This window comes from Scardinius erythrophthalmus (assembly GCF_964197995.2).
Source record: "Scardinius erythrophthalmus genome assembly, chromosome: 17".
NCBI lineage: Eukaryota > Metazoa > Chordata > Actinopteri > Cypriniformes > Leuciscidae > Scardinius > Scardinius erythrophthalmus.
The window spans coordinates 28485060-28499578 of NC_138237.1; the positions used below are offsets into that span (position 1 = coordinate 28485060).

At 38.6% G+C, this 14519-nt stretch overlaps 1 protein-coding gene across 4 annotated transcripts in view; it reads right to left on the reverse strand.

The window, feature by feature from the left end:
• dbn1 (drebrin 1) overlaps positions 1–8706 on the reverse strand; it is an 85013-nt gene extending 76307 nt beyond the window's left edge. For 3 of the 4 annotated variants that reach the window (XM_081390356.1, XM_081390355.1, XM_081390353.1), the window contains exon 1: positions 8567–8688. In XM_081390356.1, the coding sequence (XP_081246482.1) occupies positions 8567–8649 (83 nt within the window). In that variant the 5' untranslated portion in view covers positions 8650–8688. Of the gene's footprint in view, positions 1–8566 lie in introns of all 4 variants that reach the window. The other variant, XM_081390354.1, reaches the window with a different exon arrangement.
• Between the last annotated feature and the right edge of the window lie 5813 nt (positions 8707–14519).

Genomic DNA, 14519 nt, shown 5'->3' on the forward strand with positions numbered 1-14519 from the left:
CAATTTAGTAATGTAGCATGCTTTCTTGACAATTTACAACAACAGTTATTATAAAGCATAAGACAAGTCCTTTAAATTATTTTTTAATGGAAAAACAGTGACGCACAAGGTCTATTTTTATCAGAGAGTGTAATTATGTAGAGTTCAAACACTAATCAACACCTTCAAGAGATTCAGTCAGTAGGTGATCATGCATATCCAGCCAGTCATTATTGCAAAATATGTGAAACAGGGGTATAAAAAATAAATAACTATATGAAAATGAAGTATAGTTCTGACTTAAAATGATAAGTTGGCGTAGAATGATACAAGATTGACATAAAACTAGCATTAGCAGCTATGTATGAAAAGTGATTCCTGACGCAATATTAAATTATACAATAGGGGCCATTATACAAACATATTTTACCTCAGAATTCTTTGATTGACCAATCAGAACAAAGTTTTCCAGAGAGCAACGTAAAAAAGAAAAATGCCCACCTTTGTTCGTGTCAGCGAGGAACTGAGCTGAGTACTTAGCTCAGAGCTAAGTGTGATTTTCAGTGCTATCACTGGAAGAATACTTTCATAGAGTAAAAAAAAAGATTAACTTTTCAATTGACCAAACTTAGGTGACCCAAAAACAGCTAAATCGGCTCTTCAGTTATATAATCTAAGCAAATTGTGCCCATGTCCGTTTGAATGGAGACAATGTTTTTTTTTAATACCACTTTAAAGCACCCTAGACAATCTTATGCTATTTCACTACTCTGCTTCTAAGAAGTGCTGCCAATAAAGCACTTAAATTGTCCTGAATAGAAGGCAGTTTTAAATCTTGCAAGTTAATTCCCAACACTTGTTCATGTTTGACTGTTTAATATGAGAATGGCCTCAAAAATCTGTACATTCACTCAGACCTACTTAGGGAAGTAAACTACTTTGGAAAATTGTTTTAACAGGGCTGAGGGAAATGTTTGAACAATAAGTTACTTATTTCCACCATCCATGTCCTGTCAACTGGTTTAGTTGAATAATTAAAGATTAAACAGAGTGAACTATTACAAATATTCACAGCCATTAGTTACCACTACATTTTGGTCTTCTGTTCACAGCTAAAATTAGACCAACTAACAAAACTAAAATGAATAGACAGACCAATGCCAAAAGACAAAGAGCTTTTTGATGTGGGGAAGTCAGTAGCTGTTACCAGAGGGAAACTGGGAAACTTATTTTAGCAGAAGAGTTTCCTGATGGGAAGTTCCATCAGGTCAGAACCCAGTGTGATCTCGCTATCTGAAAGCTCATTTTTGTCTAATGAAATTTTGGATGAATCTTCAAACAAATCTTTGTTAATGTCACCTCACTATGCAATGAAACAGGTCTGAAAGACTTTTTGGAGCTTGCATATTACGTTGAACCTCTTCGGCAAATGTATCACCAGCAGATATTTAATAGTTTAGTTTATCGGTGCATCCAAAACACATTAGCAGAGCTGTTATCATCCAACTGTGATCTCATGGCTCTGTCTATCGTTCTGTCCAGATGTAAAAGTGCCATGTCATCATAATCATCCTTATCACTGTTACCAGTTTCTCAATGATGTAGTTAATCCAGTGCAAGAAGGAACTGCCAGATGTTCAGCTCCACAAGCAAATCCATCTAATACGAATCGGTCACCTCGTCTTAGGCCTTTCATAAACACTGTCTGAACAAAATTTGGTGATCTGTCCAGGAAAAAAAAAAAAAAGATTTTCCCCTTATGGAAATTTATGGCCTTTAATGTCTTTCAGTGCAGAAGTTAAAACTCCTGAGAAACAATATCTGAGAAAGTTTCATATGACCACATGACATTTTCTTTGTTCCACATTCTTGTGTGCAAGCGAAATATGTCCGTGCATGATTTTAATTTTGCCAAAACAATCATAAGAGTTGCCAAACGTTCTCACCTCTATAGTCACCGCTTGTCGCAGTTCTGACACAACTTGTCGACACCACAAATTAGTAAATCAACAGTTCACCACCATTAAAGAATCATTAGCTGAAAGCACAGTCAAACCACAACCAACGCAGCAAAAGCAAAAAGATTTTTCGGTCTTGTTTCATTTCCAGTAGAGTTTAAATATGGAATCACATTTGCTGAGGTTATGAAAACATTCTCCCACAAAAGAGTTCTCATTCCCTCTCAAAATCTTCTGTTGCAAATAACAGTCTGCAAGTTCTAAATAACTGCAGTAATCAGAGTTGCAGCTAACAAATATTTTGATAATCAATGGATCAGCAATTAATCTACAGTCTCTACTGTATGTATATATATATTGTAAATAAAAAATAAAATATGTAAATGTTATACATTGGGTAAACGTTTTCCCCAAAAATTAATCAATATAATTGATGGGAAAAACTTTTGTGCACCCAATGTATACATATATATGCATGTATGTATATGCATTTACATGTTTTATTTGATAAATGATTATATTGACCAAAAAAAAAAAAAAGAGTTGTTTTCAAAATGAAAAATCAACAAACAAAAAAAGCTGTTCTTACCAGCTATCTATGAAAATCAGAAAATGCTAAACTTTGAACTTTGAGAATGTTGTGGCCTGGATCTTATCAGAGCTGGGATGTGGACATGTTTGCACTCCTGTAATGTCAAGGGTCAAGAGCCAGGCAAGGAGCCGCCTTTGTTATTAATATATGCCACTCACAAGGCGAGTAGAAGGGAAAATACACGGCCATGATCTGAATCAGCTGCCTTTCACAGACAGCCTTGAGTCCATGAAGAGAGAAGCCAAAGTATCATCTACCCACACAGCGCACCACTATGTCTGGAAAGTGATAACACTGCATGTCCTCTCTTCAATTATACTGCAGTCGGACTGCATTTCTTTCAGTATGCATCACAACTGAACTGTTACAGAGTACCGCCACATTTAAGATCAGTTTTAGTTGGAAATACCAATTGGAAATTGTTATCACATTAATGTGCCCACAGCTTTAGACTTACTCGACGCAAAAACCTGATAACAGATGCTTTGAAATATGCATTGTTGCATTCCAAACTTTGTCAGACTGCAATGCATAATGCAAAAATATACTGCATATTCAGCATTGCCACTAGGGGCGCTGTAGTGGTTATTAGCATAAATGTCTTATTTTGCATTTAAACTGCTGTTATGCCAGAAGTTCAATTTGTTTAAGTTAACTGAGTCAAAAATTGACTTAAATAAAGATGTGTGTCACTAATGTTTCGACACATTTCCAGAAATCAGTGTTTTTCCTAGTTTTATTGTAAAATTAAGTTCAATTTAATGTTGTCAGCCTAATTTACATGCTTTTAAGCAAAACAATATAATTTAACATTGAGATAAATGTTCTGATTTTGGAATTAAATAATAGCATCTTCACTGTTCATCTTTAATTCAACAGTGTAGTCATAAGCCGGGTGCACACTGTGCGATTTATTATCGTCCTTTACGATTGTTCTTTGTCAGACTGTACGAACATGATCATCGCTGTAAGCCATGTCACACTGTAAGATCTCAGTTGTCACTGATGTCAGACTGTAGGAGAGTCAAGACGCGTTAAAAATGGACACACGCAAGAAAACTTGTCCAGAGTTTTACACCATCAATCAATGACACGTTCGTAAACAGTGAGCTGCATTATACGCGGGATTGAAATGGTGGCTACAAAGAAATCTCTAACGTAAATTTTGGTCATGGCTTGTCTTGAAAAACGAAGACAATTTGACGGCCGTCGTAGGAGAAGTCACACTGCAGGACTGTGAGTCAAACCTTCTGACACTGCTAGAATTTCGTCTGAGGTAAAATTTGATCGCAATGGTCTAATCGGCTGTCGGTGAACATGTCAAACTAACGATCTAGACTTCAGATTTTAGCCTAGGATCAGAGGAATCTTTTAGGATTTGCAAAATTTGTCTCAGACTGCCAAATCGTGGCCAAAATCGTACAGTGTGCACCCGGCTTTAATTAGTACCTTGCAGTGTTGTTAACTTTTTTAAAGGGTTTGACTAGTTGAACTACCATATTTTTAGTCAAGTTTTACCAAGTTTTTTTATCATCTAAAATGTGTAGTGAATTCAAGTATTTTAGCATACCTTTTGGTTATACGTTATTTGGATGGTCCACTTTAGATATTTTACTAACTACTTTGCAACTACATGTCAACTAACTCTCATTAGAGTATTAGTAGGATCAAGGTTAGGGTTAGGAACCTTTTCATAGTTCCGATGACGGCCCAGATTTGGGCCACATCGGGTACGCATTGAATCCACATGTACCAGATGTGGCCCGGATCTGGGAGACACTATGTTGCTATTTGGGAGAACTAATGGCAGAAGTACTTGTTTTTTGGAGTGTTCACACCACAGGAACTAGGAACAATTTTAGTTCAAGGAACTCCTTTTGGGGGAACTAAATTAGCTCCTACTTCAGAGTAAGGTCTAACCCAGCACAATGTGTATGTTCTATATGAAGTGTACTCTGATTGGCTGAACGCACGCGAAACACCAGCACAAAAACCAGCACAAACACGCAAATTATAGCCTATATATTTATGCCACAAAACTAACTCTACGAACATGGAAAACAGTGATAGACGGACATCTCAACCTTTACGCTAAGGAGAAAATCCAACGCATCTTTGAAGGGACCAAGCGAAGCATGATTATGTATTTCTGCTCAGCTAGCAACACTGGGCATCAACCACGAGGCAAATGCTAATACCTTTGCATATACTGTTTACTTTCTTTGAACAAACTTTCTATCTAATAACATATTAGACAGGACGGTTAAACAGATCGTAAACTAATAAAGACGGAGAATGGGAGCGCTGTGTGCTCAGGCTCTGGCGTTCTAAAATATATTTCCACCGTGCTGTCAAAATAAAGGTCACAACAACAAGCGCGGCTTGCATCGCTTCAGAGTTCCTACTGGCGGTGTGAATGCAACCAGGAAAATGACCCTAGGGGAACATTTAGTTCAACTTATAATCATGTGCAACTTTTTTTCTGGAAAATGCAGTACTTTAAATGTTGAGTAGCTTGTAGCTTGGCAAGCTACAGTTTTAATGTAGCTTCCCCAGCACTGGTTCAGCATGATAGATGACTTGATGACTATGATAGTGACCTGATGCAGAAGGAATGCAGGCATCAGACTGTGGGAATGTGGGAGATAAACTCCCTGCAGGTGAAGTTGAGATCTGGACTTCACACCACACTTTTAGGGAAATGGTAACATTTTACAGAGTCTGGTAGACCATGCGAAATATGAATCTCCAGTCCTCTGTGTGGTTTCCCCGCCATTTCTTGGCAGCCGAATGCAAACAGAAGAGTTGTCTCTGGGGCTCTCACGTGCTTTCTTTGTGCTCAGAAGACCTAAACAAAAACCAAAAAGGTTTTTGAGCTTAGCTGAAAGAGCAGACTTCTTCTGGCTGAAGAGGCAGTGGTTATGTTTTGGTTGTGGCAAATGTTGCTGTTTGTTACATTTGAAAAGATGTACAAGTTGCAGTGCACCAGTTTGACAAAAACAAAGGTTCCAAAATAAAGGTTTCTTCATGAAACCATTGATCCCAATAAAGAACCTTTCTTTTTAAGAGTGTAGCACTTGAGTAGCTTTAACAACAATTGTAGATGCTAATAGTGTATTTCTTTGAGTCATTAATCTAGATCTGTTATGATCATAATATGTATCATGTTTTATGATTATGTTTCCCACCAAATTCAAGTTGGGAATCTTTTCTTTTGCATGCTCTAGTTATATTACTGGAATTATATAAGCTACTGTATAATGGATGTTTGTGAAATTTAAACTGGAGTAACTTGCTTAAAAAGCCGTTGGTAAAATCTGCAAGAACTGTGTTCTTCCTGCATTTTCCTACTGCAGTGTTACACAAGACATCCTGTGCCATGATGCCCCGCAGTGCGATTGGGTCCCCACAAATCTCCAACAGCTCTGAGGTTAAAGGAAACCGTGTATGCAGATCCACTTCTGCTGCAATGGTTCACATGAAATATTGATTGAAACAAACTATTTATCATTTACAAAAGGTTTTCTCAAACAGGGGCTTGTGAGGGAAAATGCAGGAGGTTAGTGAGTTAATGAAAAGCTAAATGTGAAATATCAAAACACGATGAACAAAACAAAGGCTGTGATTTAATTGATGTATACAGTCTGTTGTGCTGCGTTTTTCAGAGTGAAGAGTGGCACTGCGTTCATTTATGTGTGCAGCTTATAATGCAGTGTTTTCAAAGTGACTGAAGTTTGGGAACCCCTGATTTACAAAATCATGGACATATGAAAACTGCAATGACCCAACAGGAGGTAAAGAATGGGATGGGGGATCAACCAAGACCAAAATTGGAAAATTCCTTCCAGAAGCCTAAGAAGCACTATAGACAGCTGATATAATGTGACTGGTGACCAGAAGATACTCCACTAGCTTCACTACCCTTGTCTTGATCCTTCATCATCAGGTCTGAGGATCACATATCCATATGCTTTCTTCAGATCAGCAGCCCGAACATTCTTTGCAACAATTCTTTGATATTTGAGAGCACTCTGATATCCAACTCTCTTCCCCAAATGGCTTGGCGTCACCTATCCTTGACAAACTTCAAAAGCTTTCTTTTCTAAACCCCACGGCACCCAACACATCAAAATCCTTTTAAAATAATTACGACAGCCCTTAGCCTATGAAAAACATCCTGGAACTCGCCCTCCAACCTTACACATGCACTCAGGACAATTTGATTTCCATGTCCGATGCGCCTCAATATGTTCAGAAGCTTTATCTACTCAGTTTTGAAGCCTACCCTGAGGTTCCTTTGGCAATGAATGGTGGTTAGTAAAATGCTGCTGACCCTCTGGGCTTGATCTCATCTTTTAAACACAGAGTTCACTTTGTGTTTAAGGTTTTCCAGACACAAAGGCTCCATAACGTGGTGTTGGTTGTATTGTAATGACACATGGACGAATACCAGGAAGAGGAATGTGAGTTAGCTCAATGATAATGTCAACTATGTGGGTACAGGAAAGAGGAGAGTAGTGTTTGTGTCTGGTATTGTCATGTGGTTTTACGCACGTAGAACAGGAGCATTGTTTGGACCAAGGTTTAAGGGTGAATATAGAGGAAGGCGGCTGTTTACAGAGGCTGAAAGTCTTTGTTCCCCTCAAGTCAATGTCACATAAAGTGGCAACTGTGGGACATCAGTTTATTCATATATAATCATATAATCAAGCAAATTACAGAGTGCCGATGCAGAAAACAAACATCTCAATGAAAATGAGAGAATATGAATCCTTCAGGGAAAAAGTGATTGATTTTATGTCCAGTTTATTTTGTGTGTGCGTGTGTGTGTGTGTGTGTGTGTGTGTGCGTGTACTGCATAGCCAATAATAAAAAAAAAAAAAGATCCTACACTATTATATATATATATATATATATATATATATATATATATATATATATATATATATATATATATATATATAATAGCCAGGCTGTGGGTAGATTTGTATACTAACACTGTTAATTGGCCAAGCAGAGACTCAACTTGCCAATGCTGACTAGCCTATCTCAAAAGCTCAAATATCAGCCAAATCAATGGGCCTGACCAATATATTGGTTTATCCCTACTCATAACACGTCATTCAGTCAGGGTCCAAATTATGCTCTGTACAACGAAAAACATTTTCTCAAAATAATTCAAACCAAACTTTTGGCTGGGGTGCTAAACCAACAACGCATTAGGCTACTAATGATTCAGAACTAACAGTTTCGTTTCAACACAAAGAGATCAGATACACTGTCTTGTACAGGGTCCACAAACACAAAAGCCATACAAAAAAAAAAAAACATATACTCAGTCCAAAAAGCTGAAATAGGCGTAAGTAATTATTATAACAGAGGTAACGTTTCCGTCTGGTACAAAAGATAGAGATGAGAGAGCACAATAAACGGCTGACAGGTTGACAGACAAGCCGTCGCCTCGCCCATCCCTGTCCTGCCATGCCAATGGAAAGGAGCTCCATTATTTCCACTGATATACTTCACTCAGTAGATAAATAATTAGGAAGGCTGCAAATGTTTGGGTTTTGGCATGATTATCTGGTCATGCTTTCTAACTGGCAAATCACAAGCGCTGTAGTGAAGACTCCCTTGAACTGAGCAAACAGTACAAAATCCCTTGCACAACTCTCTGGAGGTCAAAGCATGAACTGCAACCTAGTGTAAAATCCGAGTACAAGCTAAAGATGCCAACAAATTAAAAATGTGTAATTTACACTAAAATGTATCAAAGTATGCACTATTAAAATGCAACTACCCCCTCAAAAAACACCCAAAAAAATTATTAAGGGGTTTAAAATCAATTTATCAAACAAAAGCCCCCAGAAATAGGAAACAAGAGATCCAGGATCCATCCCAGACGCATTAATCCACGCATCCCATTCTGTGCGACCCATCCGCATAGAGTTAGAATGCCAGCTTAATTGTTTTAATTGCAATGCAGTAACCGCGTACTAAAAGAAAGGAGTCTTTTTAAGTCGGGTTTGATTTATCTTACCAGTCGGTTGCCGACGTCTCGTTGATAACGTCCTGGTAGGCTGTTAAGAGGGCCAGTCTGTTCTTGCTGAGATTCACAGCCATGTTTCTGCCACTGCAATCATCCAGCCCAGTGTAGCAGTGATGATGAGGAGCGCGAGAGTCACTGCGGACGGAGCGCGAGAGGAGAGGAGAGGAGGAGGAGGAGAGATGTTGCACGCTGAACAAAGAGACGCTGCTGCTCTGCTCCGACGCGCTGCGCGGTCCTAGTGCGTTCTTGTGTTCATAACAGCAACAATGGAACGCAACGTAGTAAAATAAGCCAAACTGTTTAACTGGTCATTTTAAAAACGCGATGCTCATGGAAGAGACGCAGAACAAAGAGCAAGACGTCATCTGTTGCATGTCTGTGCATAGGCCATTGAAAACAGTGAATATATCATGGAATGTAATCATTCTCATCCTACTATAGGCTTCATACTGTTAAGTGTTCTTAGTGTGTATGGTTGCGCTGAAAATAAACTGCACAAAAATGCTTTATTTTGTTAGATTTAATCATATATGCTGCAAGTTGTACTTTTTATAGGCTAAGAGTGTAAAAAATGCTCTAAAGTGTTCTTCTAAATATAATAATTAACAGGGATAGGCTACAATTTAAATATATGTTTACTACCATTCAAAAGTATGAGGTCGGTAAGATAAAAAAAGTAATACTTTTATTCAGCAAGGACACAGTAAATTGATCAAAAGTGACAGTAAAGACATTAAATACAAAAGAAAGGTAAAATTTTTATATTTCAAATAAATGCTGAATCATGAATCCTGAAAAAATAAAGGCCATCACCGTTTCCACAAAGATATTAAGAGTTGATAATAGTAATAATAACAATAAATGTTTCTTGAGCACCCAATCAGCATATTAGAATGATTTCTGAAGGATCATGTGACACTGAAGAATGGAGTAATGATGCTGAAAATTCACAGGAATAAATTACATTTTAATATATATATATACACTCACCTAAAGGATTATTAGGAACACCATACTAATACTGTGTTTGACCCCCTTTCGCCTTCAGAACTGCCTTAATTCTACGTGGCATTTATTCAACAAGGTGCTGAAAGCATTCTTTAGAAATGTTGGCCCATATTGATAGGATAGCATCTTGCAGTTGATGGAGATTTGTGGGATGCACATCCAGGGCACGAAGCTCCCGTTCCACCACATCCCAAAGATGCTCTATTGGGTTGAGTGTGGGGGCCATTTTAGTACAGTGAACTCATTGTCATGTTCAAGATTTGAGCTTTGTGACATGGTGCATTATCCTGCTGAAAGTAGCCATCAGAGGATGGGTACATGTGGTCATATAAAGGGATGGACATGGTCAGAAACAATGCTCAGGTAGGCCATGGCATTTAAACGATGCCCAATTGGCACTAAGGGGCCTAAAGTGTGCCAAGAAAACATCCCCCACACCATTACACCACCACCACCAGCCTGCACAGTGGTAACAAGGCATGATGAATCCATGTTCTCATTCTGTTTACGCCAAATTCTGACTCTACCATCTGAATGTCTCAACAGAAATCGAGACTCATCAGACCAGGCAACATTTTTCCAGTCTTCAACTGTCCAATTTTGGTGAGCTCATGCAAATTGTAGCCTCTTTTTCCTATTTGTAGTGGAGATGAGTGGTACCCGGTGGGGTCTTCTGCTGTTGTAGCCCATCCGCCTCAAGGTTGTGCGTGTTGTGGCTTCACAAATGCTTTGCTGCATACCTCGGTTGTAACGAGTGGTTATTTCAGTCAAAGTTGCTCTTCTATCAGCTTGAATCAGTCGGCCCATTCTCCTCTGACCTCTAGCATCAACAAGGCATTTTCGCCCACAGGACTGCCGCATACTGGATGTTTTTCCCTTTTCACACCATTCTTTGTAAACCCTAGAAATGGTTGTGCGTTAAAATCCCAGTAACTGAGCAGATTGTGAAATACTCAGACCGGCCCGTCGGGCACCAACAACCATGCCATGCTCAAAATTGCTTAAATCACCTTTCTTTCCCATTCTGACATTCAGTTTGGAGCTCAGGAGATTGTCTTGACCAGGACCACACCCCTAAATGCATTGAAGCAACTGCCATGTGATTGGTTGATTAGATAATTGCATTAATGAGAAATTGAATAGGTGTTCCTTATAATCCTTTAGGTGAGTGTGTGTATATATATATATATATATATATATATATATATATATATATATATATATATATATATATATATATATATAGTGTTAATGTAATATTAAGCAAAACAATTTTTATTTATATAACGCCTTTCCATTGCTCAATGATGCTTAATATAATGCATATGCAATTAAATCAGACAAGCTGTAAAATCTTTATCAAAATAATTTAAAATAAAAAAAAATTTGTGACAAACAGCATCAGAGCAAAGCTCATAAATCATAAAGCTGTACAGTCAGTTTCCTTCTTATTTTTGAGGTCTCTGGGATAAGTCTATTATAGGATTTAAGTATTATATTTCCTTTATGATATGTGGCATTAGATGGGATGGGAAGGAGCTTTCAATTTGTCTATGTGCTGGATGTGGCTGTATCTCAAAACATGCTGTGCCGCCTACCTAGACAGCATTTTCTGGGCTTTTGATCCCAAAATGTTTCCAGATGCTCAAAAACATTGTTTATTTATTTAGTTAGTTGTGATTGAATGTGTTCAACTAGACCAAGTGGACCACACACTTTCAAATGTCAGCTACTTTGTAAGGGCATTTGGCATTGTCCTGTTCTTCTGGGCAGCAACAAAGTCAAACAGGAAAGATAATCTTGTGCATGGTGGGAAAATCTCCATCCCCAAAGAGTAAACAAATGCGCACCTTATCCTATAGGATCCTGTACTTAACAACCTCTAAGAGCTCCAAGGATTCTGTCCAATCCCATATAATGGCACAAGGCCAGGATCTGTCAGTCACACTGGGTCAGTGTGTGTAATGTATTCAACTACGGCACAGATTTCATCCAAGATACACACTTCCAGTAGGGTGCTGCTTTCCTGCTGAAAACAATTGCAGCATATCTAATCCCACGACCCAAAAACACACATTTTCTGTGTCGCACATTGGGAGATGGGTGCGCGCACACACACACACACACACACACACACACACGCATACAGAAATAAGCTATAGTGCTTAGCCCTTCACCCTCCTCACAGCCCAGCCTCCACATTAATGGCCCACACACACACACACATACACACACACACCTTCCACTGCAGTCTCATCCAATCAGGATCTGTGTTTGCCTCAGAGCTTCCCCTCCCCTTGGCTGCCCACTAAATGGGTTACCATTAATTAATTCTTCTCACTCATCTGGTCCTTGGCGTCTCCGACTGCCTACAAAGGTAGCAATTATATTCCGCGGTGATGAGGATTGTTCTTAGGGAAGACATCTGTCCGGCAGAGCCTCGGCAGGCATCCAGAAGGAGGCATTCAGGAATACAACTTTGTGGGCACAATACAAGTCTCTGATTGAACTGCTATTGTGTGTTTAACAGCTCCTGTGATGTTTGCACCAGAGGTGATTTTTCCCCCAAACACATTCTCTTCAACTTGCTATTAATTATCAGTTCCAAATATACCGCAAAGTAGCAATGCTGAAAATTGGTGTTAAAGGTGCCAAGCAACTTTTACATTTTTGGCACTAAAAGAAATCAGTGACACTTTTGGATTTCTAAATTCTGTTAGATGTAAAAATGTTAATTCACTATAAAATGTTAAAAACACCCTACTAAAATCTACTTTAAAGTCAGCATGAAACAAGTTGCGCTAGTCTTTTCTTATTGTGATGCATATCCAAGTGAAACTAATTCTCGAACAAGAAGAAAGGTAGGGCAGGGCTTCATTTTGGGAATCATCGGGAATTGATTGGATGGTTGTGGTCTGCTATTGGTCAATCTCATGTGAGTGACAGCCAGGATGTCCCGCCCTCGTGCCAGTAAACACATCATCAGAGAAAAGAAGAGATGTCGTTGCAAGAGGGAGAGGAAGTCTTTGATTAATCTAGTCTTCATGCACTCTCTTGACAATGGACCTCCTTTGCACAAAAAATGTCACCGAAGTACTGCCAATGTGAACTCTTTGCTAGCAATATATTTACCTGTTAAGCCCAAAGACGACTACAATTGGCATGTTTCCTGGCACTTAGAATCTCTCGGCTCCCTCCAACGATGAAAAGTCCTCTGCTTTCTTATTAGTTTTAGGATGTTTGTCTGTGCAAGCTGTTGGTGATAGATTAGAAATAGTAAACATTTTGCACCCTCCAAATACATGAAAGTTCGTCTATCGCACTCTCAGCTGCTGGCTTCCTATAAATGAACTGTCCAGACTGAGAACGCACCTCAAAAACCTTCTGATCGGCCCAACAAAGAATCTGACTGCGACCGCTTCATACTTACTTGAGGAATATATCTTTTCTATATAGTTTCATTTAGAACTATAAAAAATTAATTTGTGAAAACATTTTTATAATAAAATTGTTCCAATAAATATATTATATATTAATGGATTTCAATAATGTATAACATTTGTGTTTTGCTCACCAATAGGCGCAAGTACAAAGTCCACGGTAAAACACGGTCCATGCAATTGTGTGAATATGTATGAGATGGTGTAACAAAAATTTCATTTTTTCTTTCCATTCATATGTCAAATGATCCAGTGTCACAAGATGAGTGATGAGTGATCAAATGACAGTATGTGAACAGTATGAGAACATGGTTTTAGGAAATTTGATTATACTGACTGACAGTGGACTCCAGTCACCACCACAACACTTTACTCATTCATGCTCTACATAGGCACATACACACACACACACACACACACACGTTAGGTTTTGGGATCTTTGTGGGGACACTCCAAAACAGTTTATTCAAGTGTGCAATTAGTTCTTTTAAACTAAAAAAAGGATACTTTCAGTCTACTTTTTATGTTTTCTATTCTGTGGGGCCATCGGCAGTGTGTGTACACAACCACCTTATCATGAAAAAAATCCACCCACTCCTTTTTTAAATCCCCATTAATCATAAGCAGTGTCTAAAAACAAGCCATCTATGCAATGTGACATCACAATGCACAGGCCCCGCCCACGACTGCTAAGGGCTCTGCCCTATTAGCATAGACTCCCCCTTAGTGAACTGTACACAGTCTGCCATGTTTATCTCCTCACAGAGCATTTAACAGCAGCATTCGAGTAAGAAATGTAAAGCTATAGTTATTCAGTCAAGAGCAGTGAGTTATTTTCTTTTGTTGTTTGAATCATATTAACAGCATATATAGCAGTAGGTACTGTATATTACGCTGATGCCACTTTAATTCACAAATCTAATATACACAAACGATTTATTTACTTGCTGTTTATGTTACAGACATAACCAACTGTTTATGTGAACTGCGTGTATTTAACAGTTTAAGCGCAATAAGACGTGAAAGAGAACTTTGTTTAATTCTAATGGGACACGACGTCTGACAAGCAGCTTTCTGTGCGCGAGCTTCGGATGTGTGCGCTCAGAAAACCATATATCAGAAGTTTAGACTGATATGGCTTTAAAACACATGCATATAATAAACTTTCATGATGATGAAGAACTGCAATGCCACGTGATTGTGACCGCGATACAGATGATAATCAAAACCAAACAGATGTTTTAGTTTTTGGCAGAGTATCTTCTGGAAAGCGGGATGGGAAGCAGCAGCTCATTTGCATTTAAAGATACATGCACGAAAACCGCATCTGTGCATCCAATTTGCATACCATCCGTCCTAAACAGTCTTTGAAAATATAATTAGTTAGCCCCAAATTGTAGTGTGTTGAAATGAGTATTCCAAAGATACCCGGATGGTCTACTATTTCCGGTCAGAATCCGAAGTGCAAATCGATGCACACTCTAACAGCTAACATT